General features: G+C 43.4%; 1 protein-coding gene across 1 annotated transcript in view; it reads left to right on the forward strand.

Moving 5' to 3' along the window:
* Positions 1-10,823: 10,823 nt before the first annotated feature.
* UTP20 (UTP20 small subunit processome component) overlaps positions 10,824-16,579 on the forward strand; it is a 54,961-nt gene continuing 49,205 nt past the window's right edge. Inside the window, exons 1-7 of the mRNA XM_015859223.3 lie at positions 10,824-10,969; positions 11,159-11,239; positions 12,058-12,124; positions 12,319-12,451; positions 13,821-14,009; positions 15,447-15,528; positions 16,187-16,324. Coding sequence (XP_015714709.2) covers positions 10,925-10,969; positions 11,159-11,239; positions 12,058-12,124; positions 12,319-12,451; positions 13,821-14,009; positions 15,447-15,528; positions 16,187-16,324 — 735 coding nt within the window. The 5' untranslated portion in view covers positions 10,824-10,924. The remainder of the gene's footprint in view (positions 10,970-11,158; positions 11,240-12,057; positions 12,125-12,318; positions 12,452-13,820; positions 14,010-15,446; positions 15,529-16,186; positions 16,325-16,579) is intronic.

Raw genomic sequence — 16,579 nt, forward strand, 5'->3', positions numbered from 1 at the left:
CCTCCCCGTGGCCCCGCCGAGCGCGAAGGGGCGGCGACCCGGGCAGCGCGTCCCGCAGGGTGACAGCGGGCTGCTGCCGCGGAACGAGCGCTTCCCTGCCTCGACCCCGGGGGCCCCTGCGCTTGGTGGATAGCAGCTCCCACCGCTGCTCCCGTTGGTGGTGTTGCCTACTGTGCCGTTAGCGTTCCCTCTCCTCAAGCGAAGGCTATGGAAATGCTTTTTTATACATGTGCTTTTTAACCTATATTTCAGTGGGTTGTGCAATCCGCAAGATAAGGTGCTGAAGTGGACTTCCCAGCGCACTTGCCAAGGGAACACTTGCTGAGTGCTGCAGTTATACAGTATGATAGGGAAGCTCCGTTAACCTGCATTCTGATCAAGGAAGTTTTCTCACTAATCACAGTTTCAAGAGTCAAAGTGCACAGGAATACCAGGGATGGGGCTTCATTTCACTGACCCACAATGTAAGACATCAAAAATATCAATGGGATTTCATGCCCATGGATGTTCCGTGTTGGAGATGTGTTTCCATAGCTAGCAACACATCCCGGGCCAAAAAAACAGTTACATCTTGCCACTTTGCAGTATATCAGGTGGGGGTTAAGGTGGAAGGGTGCCAAATCTGGCCACATGGCTCTGACAGCAGCATGGCTGCATGCAGCAGTTCACAGGGCTTTGCACAGAGGCTTTCAGGCTTGACCTGTGCACTGACCAAGTGCTCTTCTGCACACGTATGAGGACACAAAATGCAGTACTCTTTCATAGCAGATAGGTCTCTTCCCTGCTCAGCCTTGCTGTTACCCACTGCTGAATTGACTGGAAAAGCTCACTGGTGCAAATTGCTCCAGGTCAGCTCATGGTGCTCCTTCCTACCTGGATCTGACCAAGCTGAGAGAATTTTCAGCAGGCTTCTGTTTTGCAGACAAATGATTGATCAGACACCTGGCAGCCAACCCTGCTCACCAAGTGCTATTCTGTTTCCTTGGGGGTTCAGAGATGGCAGGCCATTCAGAGCTAGTCCTGAGTTTATGCTGGAAGCAGGGGGGTGGGTGGAAGTACTGTGAAATCACATGCGAATTGACCTGGCCTCCAGGTGCCTGTCTGGGAGTGTGGGTGTCCCCAAACACACAGAAGCTGGTCGCTGTGGTGCATGGCACGTCCTGATCTCACCCAGCAGGTTAGGGCTTTGGTGTTTCTGGCCCAATTACTCTTTAATTACTTGTACAATGAGTAACAGCTTCCAGATGTCCTGCTAGGAGAGCACAAGAAGCTTCCTCTGTACACCTACCAATTAGGCTATGGAGCTATTGATTACCTGAGATGGTTGCTATAATGAGGTGCTTGCCCTAATTTGCTATGAGCTTCTGACCACAAGGAAGCCAAAAATAAAAACCTTGCCAGCAAAACATCCATGAAAACCAGCACCTTCCCATACGGTGCAGTAATCTGGTGCTGTCCAGCAGAAATATTTGGTCTCAAAAGCACCCGAGCCATTTTCCTGCAGGAAGGACATAAGCAGCCTTGTGCCTACACTTACACCTTGTGCGGCCCAGAGCCTGGTGTTACCTGCTTGCACTCTTTCAGGGGTTATGTTGCTCAAACCATTCAAGCAATAATGTGTGTTTAAAGTATAAACTGCAAGGGATTAATACAGTTTTGATTCCACTTCTCTATCATTTTTTTGACACAATGTAAACATGGCAAGCAATAACATGTACTGGAAAACAAATGTGTTTGTTAACTGAAACACAAGCAGTGCTATAAGGAAATAAATACAGTGCTCAGTGGTTTCAGGTGGCATCATTGACTCTTTTATAGGAGTGTTATGCAAATTGTCTTTCAAATGTCATCATGTACAATATAGCAAGAGATGGATCCTCCCATTTGGATGTTTCTGTCTTAGGGATAAGCAGCAAAGCTGTATAATGCCCGTATCATAAATCACAGTAGATAAACGTTGCAAAAGTTTTTTTCTCCAGATTTCTTCATGAACAAGTTCAAATCCACCTCATAGAACATGGTGGACCTGTGCTGTGTAACAGAGAACTACATTGTTCTCATTCCTATGATAGGTATTCAAATGTCTTCCAATCTCAGCGTGTCACCCTGTTTCCTTGTAATGCCTGGCCCCTTAGGCGCTCACTCATTTCATTGTAACTCCACCCTTGTGAGAGCTGCTGACATCAGTGAAATCTTGTGTTTAATATTGGGTAGCATTAGATTCACGTCCCTCTGGCATCCTTAAGTTAAAAGAGCTGTGATTCTGCCTAAAAAAATACCCAGGCTTCTCTACTGAGTCCAAGCAATTCCCTCCTTGACCAGTGATGATGCTCAGCAGTGCTGTGAGACCCTTTGCAACTCACCCTGACAGCCTGGGGGCCCTCTGACACCCTGTGTTTCCCTGCCTAAGAATGCAGTTTCTAGCTGTGTAGGGCTGCACTGTACCTGAAATGGCCTTAAGTTGCACCAAGGTAGGTTTAGGTTGGATATTAGGAAACCCTTCTTTACAGAAAGGGTTGTTAAGCACTGGATGGGCTCCCCAGGGAGACGGCTGAGTCACCATCCCTGGATGTGTCTAAAAGCCTTTTGGATGTGGTGCTCAGAGATATGATTTATCAGAGGGTTGTTAGTATGGTTAGGTTGTGGTTGGACTCAATGATCTTTAAGGTCTTTTCCAATCTGAGTGATCCTATGATTCTATGATTCTAAGTAAACCTACAGCTGTGGAGCTGAGTTTGCAGATAATGTTCACACGAAGCAGCAGTACAGTGCATTGCAAAGGCTGGGTTCAGAAGTCTGTGCTCTGTTCTCTTCTGCTTTTGCTGAGATCTGTTTGGAAACCTCCACAAAGAGTTACTAGCCACTGGTAAAATAAAAAACCATTTCAGTGTGAAATTTGAGAAAAAACTAATGTTGATAAGATAAAAAATGTAAAGGCTGGCCTTATCTGGGAACAAAACATTCCCAGAAAAGCACTAGAGAAACTGTGTTTTTGCCTGGATGAGTTGCTAAGGAAACAAAATATATGGAATTATGCCCTATGTGTATACATACATGTATGCAAATAGGTGTTTGCCCACTCTCCAGTAGCCACTGAACAGAGCAGTGGAAGCCTCAGAGATATGAAGTTGCTACCAGTTTTATCAAAGTAGATGGGCAAAAAGAAAGACCCTGTAAATGCTCTTATTAAAAGAAAGACTGCTGCAAGAACTGACCCTCTGTTAGATAACAGTGAAACCATATGAGACCTTAAAAACACCCCAAATGCAGACAAAGCTTCTCATCTTGAGAACAAAAGCCAACTAATACATAGAGGAATCCAAGTTCTATTTACTCCTCTGTTCAATATTAATTAAATAAAGGACATCATTATCAGCAACAATATATCAAAATTAATCATTGAATCCTAATTAAACAGGTTGATTTTAATCCCATGCATTGCTTCAAGTCAAAATCCCTCCACAACTGCCTGAAAGAAGGTTGCCAGAAGGGGTATCAGACTTGTTTCTCCAGTGACAAGTGATAGGAAACATGGAAGTGGTCTCAAGTTGTGGCAGCAGAGGTTTAGAAAGGGTACTAGGAAAGATTTCTTCATGGAAAGTGTTGTCAAGAATTGGAGTGGACTGCCCAGGGAAGTGGTAGAGCCCCCATCCCCAGAGGCATTGAAGGAACGTATGGACATGGCACCAAGAGATCTGGCGTAGTGATGGGACTTGATCAGTCAGGCTGACAGTTGCACTTGGTGATCCTGGAGTTCATTTCCAACCTCAGTGATTCTATGATTCACTTTTTATATTCCTGAAAGATTTTTGATTTTTTTTTTTTTCCAGCAACATTAATAAAATTGCTCATGCTTCCTACACAATATCATCTGTCACCTTGAAAAGCCTCTTGGGATTTCAGTGTCACAGAAGTTCATTGCTGAGGGTGTTTTATACATCTGAACACCAGTTAATGTTTGGCTTCACTCTAATCTCTCCTGCTTGCTGTGCTTGTCCACACAGCTGCTTTGAATGGCTGAGCTCAGTACAGCTAGCTACCTGATTGCCATCATCATTGGCCTTGCTTCCCTTGGTTCAGTGCTACCCCTAGCAAAATTTTCCATGATGTCATTTGTGATGTTTGTAGCTGTCTAATATTTGTGGGTTTTTTTCTTCTTTTGGTCAGATCTTCTGTTAATAACATTTGGACACTACAGAGTGACCCTTCAAGTGTATTCAGAAGAGCACTATCATTATTTATATTCATTGTAAAATTTGGATGAGTTCCTTAGGATCACAAATAGCCAAATAGCACCTGTATTTTGAGCACTGGGAATTTCTCATACACACAGATGTCCTGCAATTTATTTCCAAGCCTATCACTAGAGTGATATTTCCAAGAATATTTCTGGAAATTTACTTCCAGCCAGTTGGATTTGCAAAGTCAAAAGCAAAGGATGGTATGTTTAAAAGTTCTTACGCAGCCTGTGCACTGTTTCTGTGCAATAGCAAGAGTGTGATGCAATTTGCAAGCATCTTCTGCCTTAAGACACCACCATAACAAGTTAAATATTTCAAGAAGCACAGTTCCCTAATTCTATGTTTCTAGCATTTCCAATCCTCTTCCTAAATTTCAGGGGCTTAGGTTAGCGAAAGGAAGATAAGCTTAAGACTCTAATCAGTGTTTCCCTGAGTGACAACTTGATTGCTTGAAGAACTTGTCCTCTCATGCTTAGCTTGTTTGGGACACAGAAGAGATGGGGTGACTTCCAGAAAAACAGAGCAGTGGAGGCAGGGAAAGAGTCAGGGAGTTGCTTAAAAGTTATAGAAATAAATCAAGTTCTCATTGACGTTTTGAATGAAACTTTCTTGGCTATTTGTTTTTTTACTATATTGCCTTCCATAGAAATGTGAACAAATGTGGTATGCAAGCAAAATGATTTAAAGATGAATGCTTAATGGTCCTGAGAAGAAAACTTAAGATTGTGTAACTCCCCAGTACCTACACACCTTTTAAAATCAATAGGCAGTGCCTCAGGACTGAAGGAAGTAGTTAAGTTAGCTGTCAGTGCTGAGTATTTAAATCTGAGTGATTTGAAGCCCATAGTTTATTTACTGGAGAATTCTGTGCTTTCATTTAAAAGAACAAATTTCACAATTTATTTATGGGCTGCAGTGAGATGTGACACGCAGAATTATTTTCTCAAGAGAATAATTGGTACGGGAATAAAAATGTGGTGCAGGTTTCATTCCTTCTTTAACCCAAAAGGATAAATAAGTTACATACTTGAACTTTATTCTCATGGCGCTGGGATCTTTTGTTTATTTAAGGTGTTCAATTTTGCATCAAGAGAATTACAATTCAACTAGTTTGCTTACTCACAGTTAATGTATGAAAAGGGGCTGACAAAAATTCACCAGAATGATCAACAAAAAATCGATTTTTTTTTTTCCTGAATGCATTTATGCATTTTTTTCTGAATTTTCTTATTTTATTTCTGTCATTTTCTCCAATACTCTCCAAATAATCTCTGCTCACATGTTCAAGTCGCTGACATTTTGAGATATGTTTGCTCTGGGTACACAGTGTAGGTACTGCAGTTATGCAGCTTGGCTCCTTACGTTTCCCCTCTAACCCACAGAAAGAGACAGCCTCATCTGAAAGAAACTGTGCTGCTTTGATGCAGTCCCTGGAGAAACCTGTCTCTTCCCATTATCTACAGAGGAAGCCTCTAAAAATGAAACTCCTCACTTCGGCACCTAAGAACACTCAAAAATGTTCCCTGACACTATCACAGTGCTCTGAGTAGATCTATTTTTTTATTATCTTGACTTATTCTTCCGTTCACACACAGGAGTTGTCTTTTGCCAGCTCTGGCATCTCCCTTGTTATCTACTTGCCATTCTTCTTTGCAGTTCCTAGTGATAACTCCTCGTGTTCCCATATTCTTTTCATCTGCTTTCAGAATAGGCACTGTGCCACTCTGTAAGTGCCGGTCCTCTTCCACTGGCTAGGAACACTAGGTTAAATGCAGCCCCCCGTGCAGTGCATAGCTATAGCCAGAGAGGTTCATTGCATCCTTGTGTAAGTAAGATCCTGACCCATGCAAGCAATGAAAACTTCATCTGCCTCAATATCATTTTTCTTCCTCACTTGGGTGGTGATACCCAAGTCTATTTTCTCTGTTTCTATAGTGCCAGTCTCCATCCACCTGGATATCTTTCACACAAGGATCTATTCTTTTAGTACATGCTACTTGTTTCAGTACTAATAGTTGATGAAAATCTCCAACACACTAGAATTGGTGAGAAGGGTTGCTTTTGTATTTTGATGCTGTATAGGTACTTCCTCTTTTCCAAGCTAACTCTGAATATTTCGTCAAGCAGAAGGCACCAAACTTGGAGATGTTAACCAAGGTACTGTCTTTCCTTGAACCTGAGAACAAATTAAAGCTGCATGAATACCAGAACAGCTCAAGATGAAAACAAGAAGAAAAAAAAGCACAGGAAGAAGCCAAACACTCAGTATGTAAACACAGGATCCATCTTGTATGAACCAAGTGGATGCAGAGACATGAAGAATAGTATCATTTGCTTTGTAAGCTATTGCTTTCTATTCAGTAGCAGGAACTCTCAGTAACAAAACAATTCCTCTCAGTAACAAAATGCCGAACCTGGCCTGATTCGCCCCTGAAAGGCGCGCAAAGCTGACTTTGCAAGTCAGACCATAGAAATTATTTGAGAAAGGATACTTGATCCCATCCTTCTATCATTTTGTGTTCTTCACTCAAGATTAAACAACATTAGCTTCTCAACATCCTTGTGACATAAGAACTGTTTTCAGTAGGGAAATTACCTTGCTGGATTATTGGTTTATTGTTTCCTCAGTGGCCTTTGATAGATACAGGAATAAATAAAGACAGAAGAAGGGGAAATAAGAGAAATAAAACAGCAAGGAAGAGATGTTAGTGATTTTGAGGGAAGCATTCTCTTGTGTGCACCTGTTTCTAAGAGATCTTCATCATTTTCCATTTTCTCTAGTTTGGAAGGCTGAGCTTTACTTTAAAACTTCAAGGTGTGATCTGTTGGCCCCTGTTCCTCATCTCACATAGCAGCTTCAAGCCACTGAGCAAACAAGAGGGACTGGGAGTGGGAAGAAGGAGAAATCTGGTAACATAACTTCAGATCAACTGCTAAAGGCTTTACACTTTGTTGCTGGACAAGCCAGATATCCATATTTCAGGACCATTTGTCAGAAACTTGGATTACATTGTAATCAAATGTTTCATAGTCCCAGGCAGCCGACAGAAAGCCTGAAATCCACACTGACTGTCAAACCCAGATGCCCATCATTCTAGTGGTGTTATCCATGCAGAAATCAGACCTTTCAGAAGGTTTCTGATCAGAAACTATGCTTTCAACATTCTTTCCCACACGTAAAATAAAATAAAATAAAATAAAATAAAATAAAATAAAATAAAATAAAATAAAATAAAATAAAATAATGAAAAATAAAAGGGTGGCTTCCCACTGGACAGGAAGATTGGGGCAGTTGTATTTGGCATGAAACAAAATTGTGCCAGGGATTGTGTGTTAATGATTAATTGGCCTAAATGGCTCCCATGCTCTGGCACTATTCAGTTTACCTCTAGAGATGGAGCTAGGGTAGCCCACCTGCTCCAGCTCTGCAGCAGCACCCTGTCTTGCAATAGAGGAGCCAGTGGCCTAGGTATCTTGAGTTGAATCACTTTGTTAGTAATTCTTATTATCCTTCTGTGAAAGAAGGCTCTAAATTCATGATATTTCAGAGATACAGCTGTAGAAATCTGGGGTCTCTATTCCAGATCCTAGTCCAGAACTCCTTCTGATGTGCAAACACAAGGGTAGGTGAAATTCCACCCAGGACTCATCCAGCACTGACCTGGTGTCACATTATTTACAGAATCTCTATGCTTCAGGCAGATTAGAAAAAAAATGTGGCCAAACAGTTCTACCAGTTTGCAGAACAGGATTCCAGTATCTTGTCTGCTTTGTTTTTGAAAATGCAAGTGCTCTCAACCATAACCTACATAATCTTGTGGGATGTCCTCCTGCAGGACAAGGCAAAATGCCAGCTAGAACTTGAGGAGGAAACTGGCAAAGAAATGTCCTTGTTTTTCAAAGGGCTCTTCGTGCTTTCCAGACAAATTAAAAACATTTAAAAGAGTGTTCCGAAGACACCATGCACCTGTATAACCAAACTCAGACTCATGCCAGACTTCCCTCTCTGAGGATTTTGGAGGGTTCTTGTGAGGCAGAGGGGTTCCAGATGTGCACACTCAGACTGTGCACCTGAGTTGTTCTGTAGGATGAGTCGTGACAAAGAGAAGGACTTTGGGGAGCACAAGCAATGTTCCAGGAGTGCTGGTGTGTTACAACTGCGGGTTGTAGCCCGCAGCAAGTGTGTGAAGAAGTCAGGTGTGCAGAGGTGACCGCTCTGATAGACACACACGTGCTGTTTTAGGAGTTTTCTCTACGTGCCTCTACGGGCATTACTGCCAATAAACCATCACTCTTCAGAAGGCCATTAGCATGGATTTCTGAAGAATTGTTGACAGCTGAGTCTGCCAGATAATCACAGGGTGTTGGAGCTGGGGCCTGCCCACAGGTGGGAGAGCCATATCTCTTCCTGGAAAGGCAAAGGAATAAGGCTTGAGGCTCTGCAGATGGAGGGCACTTCAGTTGGAGAGGAGTTCTTGTAGTCAGGACATTGCTAACTCAGATATTATTTGTGCAGAAGTGGACAAGGGACCTTCTGCATCACTGGACCCTCACGGCTGAAGTGCCAGACCTACTGCTATGGCCACACTTATTTCAGTGTTTATGTTACTTTCCTGCAGCTCACGCAGATGTATCCTCAAGCACTATATTCACAGCACTGGCTAAAGTGCAACCTGTCAGAGGTTCTTGCAGGCAGAAGCTCCAGCGTGCATCAGCAGCTGCAGGGCTCCCCAGTCTCACTCTTCTCAAAAGCTGCCACTTTACAAACATTAAATGAAAAATTTCACCTAACATCTTCTGTTATTGCTGATGACACCTTTTCTGCAACAAGCAGAACTGAGCTCTTCACCTTCCTGCTTTCCACAAATGTTTGAGTTGGTCCTTTCCTTTGGATTATTTTGGAACACATGTATCCAAGAAACTTCTACAACTCCATAAGATCATAGAATTGCTAAGGCTGGAAAAGACCACTAAGAAGATCACAGCAGTCCATCAGCCCATCCCCACTATTCTCACTAACCATGTCCTCAGTGCCACATCCACACAGTTCTTGAATACCTCCAGGGACAGTGACTCTACCACCTCCCAGGACACTATTCATAACAGAAGAAAGATGTCGTAGAGTGTTTTTCACAAGTCTGCAGTGTGTAGGAAATACATTAGGGGAATTTAATACCCACAGCTGAAGAGGTATTTGTAAACTTCAGTAGTGGCATATTTATACCTAAGCTCTTCTGTGGATCTAAACCTGCCTGCATGCTCATAGCTGCACATTACTGTGGACGTATTTGGGCTTGAAAGCATTAAAGCCAAACTTCTCAAACTCTACTGCCTAACTTAGACATCTTCTTCCCACTTGATGTAAATACCAGAAGTTCTTTTTAATTCCTGAAGAAAAGCAAGCTCCAAATTCTGTAGCTGCAGGTGCTGGACTGAGCATACTCCCTGCCCATCCAGATGACTATCATGCTAATAGCTTATTGCCTGCCTGTGGGCAGCTTTGCTGTTACATCTGGCAGCACGTAACCTGTCAGGTCTATTCAAAGCAGTACTCCTAGAGTGTACTTCAGTCATGCTCATGTCCTTTGCTGAGTAACCCCTATCTCAGATTTGTGAGAGGCCTTGAGCTGGAAGAACAGACAGGATGGGGAAAGGCGAACCCTGGGGCTCTATCAACTGCCTCCCAAAATGGGCACATGTTTCTGGGCTGCATGGTTCTGACCTTCTTCTACTGCATCTGCCGAAACCAAAGCTTCTTCCAACTTCTATTCTCTCTACTTCCATAACCATGGTCACAGCCAGAAGGTCCCACAGGCTCTGGCATTCCTGTGATCACAGCAGTAACAGTCAGTTTGTAGTTTTTTGCTCTTGTGCACCATTAAGAAGGTGCCAGATAATTTAAGTAACTTCAAGCACTGTCCAAATCCACACCTACTCTTGGTCCAAAGAATGACAGGTACAAAATATAGGGGCTCCTAACGCTCTGTGTGTGAATCACAGAATCATGAAATGGCTTGGGTTGGAAGGGACCTCAAGGATCATGAAACTCCAAGCCCTGCACTGCAGGCAGGGCCACTTACCTCCACATTTAATACTAGACCAGGCTGCCCAGGGTCCCACTCAACCAGGCCTTGAACACCTCCAAGGACAGGACACCCACAGCCTCTCTGTGCAGCCTGTTCCAGCACCTCACCACTCTCATAGTAAAGAACTTCCCCCTGACATCCAACCTAAACCTTCCCTCCTTCAACTTAAAACTATTTCCTCTAGTCTTGCTATAATCAAAGAGTTGACTCCCCTCCTGTCTGTAGGTTCCCTTTAGGTACTGGAAGGCTGCAATGAGGTCACCCTGCAGCCTTCTCTTCTCCAGGCTGAACAAGCCCAGCTCCTTCAGCCCATCTTCATAGGGGAGGTGCTCCAGCCCTTTAATCATCTTTGTGGCCCTCCTCTGGACCCTCTTCAACAGCTCCCTATCTTTTTCGTCTTTTCTTGCCCATAGGCAGACAGTAACACAGCCCACACCCCGGCAGCAGCAGCCCAGCAGCAGCCCAGCCCCACAGCCCAGCAGCCGCCCCTTCCGCCGGCAGCCCCGCCTCCTCCTCCCGGCAGTCCCGGCCGGCATGGCGGCGCCCAGTGCTTAGGTTTGCACGTGTGATCCGCACCGCTGGGCTCGAGTCGCCGCCATGAAGAGCAAATCCTCGGCTCACAAGTCGGGGAACACGCACCGGGTGAGCGTCCGCCTCGCCGGACCGGGTGGCAGCAGGGGTTGGGTCTATGGGTTTTCGTCTTTAGTCTGCATTGAGCAGCGGTGCCGCTGTGGAGGGACGGAGGGCTCCCAAAGGGCTCTCTGTGCTGCAGGGGAGGTGCGGCTGCTGGCTCTGCCAGGCTAACAGCATGTGTGTCCTTTTGTTTTACAGTTTCTTACCTTCTCGGAGCGTTTAAGTAATGTTAATATCGATATTATTCATCGGATTGACAGAACTGGCAGCAGCGCTGAGGTGAGAACAGCAACAGCGGTCGTCTTCTGCTAGAGGACCGCAAATCACTCACTCCACAAGTAGATGCACTCCCTGAAAGATACATTTACGTTTTCCTCTGGGGAAGTATTAGACAAAACGACCCTTCCATGAGCTTCTTTATAAAGTTTCATGTCCTGTTTTGTTCCTTTCTTCTTTTGGAAACGCTTTTCAGATTGACAGTGTTACCCTGATTGCTACCAGGTAGTGAGTGGGCCTGTGGGTGACCATCAGCAGGCCTAGGCCCTGTCCTGCAAAGGATTAAGGGTGCTGAGTAGGTGCAGTACTCGCAGGGAAGTTGGACCAGCACCTTTAAAAGTGCTTTCCAGCTCTTTATAGATGATTAAAAAAATAAATGAATAAGAAATCATCTGTGTGTCTTGCAGATCATCACTCTGAATACAGCTCATTGCACCTCATTGTCTCCCAGCCTGCTGGATTGTTTTTTCTAAGCTTCCCACAGAATAGATGTAAGGATGCCACAAAAAAAACCCAAAGCGTTTCTTTTCTAGCTTCTGGGTGGCTGTAGTTCAGCATCTTAGATTATCAAGTCCAGTCAACATAAGTCTAAAAAGCAATTAAGCAAGTCTTGTCTATGTTAAAAGGTTTCTTGAACGTGGAAATGAAGGATTTATTTCCAGACAAATCCTGTAGCACCCTTTAGAAGGAACTCATCAAGGTTTCTTAGATATTCAAAAAACATTTGAAGCACTTGATAGGTCTTTTCACTAGAGTGTGTCATCTTTACTGGCTATATCCATGAGAATTGGTGAGCTGATATTTTGTCTTTGTTTTGACAGGAGGTTGAAACCTACTTTTATGAAGGACTACAGAAATGGAGAGAACTGAACCTCACTCAGCATTTTGGTACCTCATTTTTATTTGTTGATATCTTCTGCTTGTTCTGGAGTGTTAAATACATTTCTTCTGCATCTAGAGCAGACTGAGAAAGTTTCTGTAGATTGGGTTTTGAATTGGGCTTTGAGAGCCATTATTTTATTGACATCCTGCATGTTCACTGGACTATAGTTTTCATGATTTCTCTTTAATGCTTTGAACAGTGCAGTTCTACAAAGAAGTAGCCAACAAATGCCAGTCCTTCAACCAGCTGGTCTATTACCAGAGTGCTGTTGTGCAGAGCTTGAAGACACATTTGCAGGTCAAAGCCAGTCTTGCTTATCAACCACTGTTAGAGTAAGTATATGGTGATAAATCATAGAATCATTCAAGTTGAGAAAGACCTCTAAGATCATCTACTCCGACCATCAAGTCATCATCACCATGCCCACTAAGCACATACCTCAATTCCACATTCACATGTTTCTTGAACACCTCCAGGGACAGTGACTCCACCCCCTCCCTGGGCAGCCTTTCTGAGTACTTGAACACTCTTGGAGAATAAATTTTCCTTAATATCCATCATGAACCTCCCCTGATATAGATTAAGGCCACTGTCTCATCCTGCCGCTGTTACCTGGGAGAAGAGATAACTCCACCTTGCTGTCATCTCCTTTCAGGGTATTGAAGATGTCACTAAGGTCTCCCCTCAGCCACTTCCACTGTGAAAAGCCTTTATTTTTTCAGCTGCTCCCCATCAGACTTGTGCTTCAGCCTCTTCATAGCTCCATTGCCCTTCTCTGGACATGTTCCAAGGCCTCCATGCCTTTCTTGTAGTGAGGGGGCCAAAACTTAATGCAGCACTTAAGATGTGGCCTCACCAGTGCCATGTACACAGAGATTATCACGTCCCTGCTTTTGCTGGCTGCAGTATTTCCGATACAAGCTGTGGTGCCACTGGCTCATGTTCAGTCAGCTGACACCCCAGGCCCCTTACTGCAAAGCAGCTTTCCCCAAACCTCTCCCAAGCCTGTAACACTGACTGGGGTTGTTGTGACCAAAGTGCAGGACTTAGCACTTGATCTTGTTGAACCTCATACAATTGGACTTAGCCCATTGATCCAGCCTAACCAGATCCCTTTGTAGGGCCTTCCTACACTTCCTTCCTCCCAGCTTGGTGTCATCTGTAAACTTACTGAGGTGCACTCAACCCCCATGTCCAGATCATCAATAAAAATAGTAAACAGGATGGGCTACAATACTGACCCCTGAGGAATGCTATTAGTGACTGGTCACCAGCTGAAGCCTGATGATATTACAAATAATCCCAAGTCTTGTTCTGAGTGTTCTTTATATTTTTTGTACATGAGCAAGGTATAGCAATGAGATACCCAAAGTGGTCATATTTCCCTGGTAGTGCTTTATGATCCTAGGTCTTAAGAAAACAACACATTAGTGACCGTCAGACAGAACATCAACCATGTGCTTTGGTTAATGTTGATCATTTTTGTTTGGTTGATCCATTTTTCTTGTTTAATGTTATCTGCTTGAATTACTTTAAAATTGTTGCCATCCACAGCTGCTTACAGATGAAGTTTAAGTAAAGATAAAACACAAGTAACACTGTCCATCTTTCCAAAAAGATTGTGCTCAACTGCAAGAAATGCTTGGCTGGCTTTTTTATTGATTTAAAAAAATACTAATACTGATAAAATGTCTGAATCAGTCTAGTGGTGCAGCTGGCTCGAGATCTCCAGGGTGATTTCTATCCTCACTTCCATGACTTCTTCGTGGCCATCACCAAGTTGCTGGATACGCAGGACACAGAGCTGCTGGAATGGGCTTTTACCTCTCTTTCCTATCTCTACAAGTACTTGTGGAGACTGATGGTGAAGGACATAAGCAACATATATAGGTAAAAGCTGTTTTTAATTAATTAAAAAAATTAATTTCTGTCTTGATTGGCATCTGTTAAATGTTACAGGAATGGCTTAGTGCCTTAGTATACTTGTTAGCATGCTTTCTCTGCTTTCTAGGATAAAGCATTGTTATCCTATGCAACTCATTGAGATCCTGCTGACTGGGGCACTGTATAGGAGGATGAGTGTGCGTTGATCTGCTGTTTTCAGCACTCATGCTTCTTCTGGTGTGATGGGTACAGGTGGTGATAGGAGAGGAAGCAGCTACCAAGGCTGGGTAAACAAAGCTCAGAAAGGCATTGGCAGCTTAGACAAGTCTAAATTCAACACAGGTCTCTTGAGTACCTGTCAAATATGTCAGTCTTATTTGTATTGTTTCTGTCTTTTCCAATTGCAGACACTTAGACATACAACATGAAATCTTTTGAGTCTTTGATTGCTGCTGTTGTTGCATTTTGACTTTCATGTTCTTCCTGTCTGTTTAGTGAGAAAGCAGACAGGCTACGTTGTATGCAGTGTAACTTCTTGCCACAGGATTCTAGGCGTGTAGAGTTGGGTGCAAACTCAGAAGGAAATTTGCCAAGCTTGAGGGAATTTCAAATGCACAGGAAGCAATTCTGGCTTGAGAAGTCCATGAGATGCAGGTGGTTGAAGGCTGTTTTTGTATGTGCTTGCCCTCCTTAAATTTTTCCCAGGCATCTGCTCCTGGCTGCTTGTAGCAACTGAAGCTGTGCTGGATGGACTGTGTTCTGCCCCATGATGGCTGCTTGCTCACTGTCATGCTGCAGTGGTAGCAGCTTTCTTCTTTTATGCCCTAGCAAGTGGGTTCATGCTGCTTCCTACCAGTGTGAATTCAGAACAGATGGAGCAAAAGATGGGTTACAGATTTCTTCCCCAACCCAGCAAAAGCTGTCAGGCATATTGCAAAAACATCTGCTTCACTGTGAATCTGAGGCACCACGCTCTGCGCTTAACATGTGCTGAGCTACTTGCAACTGTCACTGGTGTTTACCAAAGAACTGCAAACACTTGTCACTCCTCTCAGTAATGTTTTTGGAAAGTCTACATGCACAGGAGAGCTTGTTGGCTCATCTGAAATACAAACGTGGCATATCAAGTAAATTTTAGTTTAACTAAGTGCTGCTGAGTGTATCTATTGAAGATTTTGTTGCTGCAGTTAGATCTGTATGGATCCAGAGTTGTTACAGGTATCCAGACTTCAGCTTAAGTTGCCTGGTGGTGTTATTTGATCTTAATACAGCTCTCTGTATAGGACAGAATGGAATTAAGGAGGGTATCTGCCATCCATAGGCGGAAGTCTTCTTGGTGCTTCTAAAACATGGCAATGTAAACTGAAATCATAATTTTTAAAGCCGGTTGGTGGCAGTTCTTGCACAGCCTTTAAGACAATTTATTACTGTGTTTCTTTTTAGCCTCTACAGCACCCTGCTGGCTCATCACAAGCTTCACATCAGAAACTTTGCTGCTGAAAGTTTTGTCTTTTTAATGAGAAAGGTAAGTGAGGTTGTTTGTACCTTGACACACTCCCATGTGTGTCAATATGGCTCAATATATGAGTTTTCTGTAAAGGAGGGTTTTCAAGGTCTGAACAGGCATTCTGCATGTTCCTGAGTTGTTGTTTTCAGTGGGTGTTTTGCTAAGTATGTCACGGAGTACATATCAGCAGTGGCAAATAGAGACTGTAACACTCTGTTTTAAGAGCAGCTAAACCAAATGTTTGTAAACATTTGTTTAGTTGTTTTCAGAAGTTAATGAACCTCAGGTCCTCTAGCACAGAGGCTTTAAAAATCTATGAGCAGAAATCCTTGCAGTATTCCCAGGTGTTATTATAGTTTGGATAACTGGATTCTGCTTTCAGCTGATGGACGTCTGCTTCCACACCAGAATGTTGACTTCTGTGTTTCAGTTGGGACTAATTGAGCAGTGCATTTATGCACATGCTGACCTCTAAAATGGTAAGAATAACCAAAAGGACATATTTCAGCTTCTGTGGCCTCACCGTGTCCTTGGTGGTTGCAGAAATGATGAGTTGGAACAGGGGTAGAAAGGCATGACTTAGAAGTGCGGTGTAGTGCTATGAGCTGTTGAATTGTCTCTGTCCATCTTGTAGCTCATAGAAGTTGACTTTTTTCTTTCCTCCTGTGTTTTGTAGGTTTCTGATAAAAATGCCCTCTTCAACTTGATGTTCCATGACCTGGGGGAGCACCCCAAGAAGGTGGAAGGTGTGGGACGGCTGCTTTTTGAGATGTGCAAGGGTGTTCGAAACATGTTTCACTCTTGCACAGAAACGGTAAAGACCAGAAGAAAAGAAACTTGGTTTAATGGTTCTCCAAGGGAGCACTGGGTGAAACCTTGTTCCCTTCTCTGGCCACTTAGTGATAAACATGCTGTTTGTTATTTAAAAGGATCAGAAAGCCAATTTCTAAAATCCTTTTTTTGAGATGGATTGTTTTTTAAGCATTCCTATATGATATCACTGTGTATTAAAACAGTACTGCTTGCTAACAGTATACATATTTTACACCCTCTAGGAGAATCTGAAGAC

Source organism: Coturnix japonica, chromosome 1 (assembly GCF_054131305.1).
Source record: "Coturnix japonica strain WE chromosome 1, WE-NBRP24, whole genome shotgun sequence".
NCBI classification, from domain to species: Eukaryota; Metazoa; Chordata; class Aves; order Galliformes; family Phasianidae; genus Coturnix; species Coturnix japonica.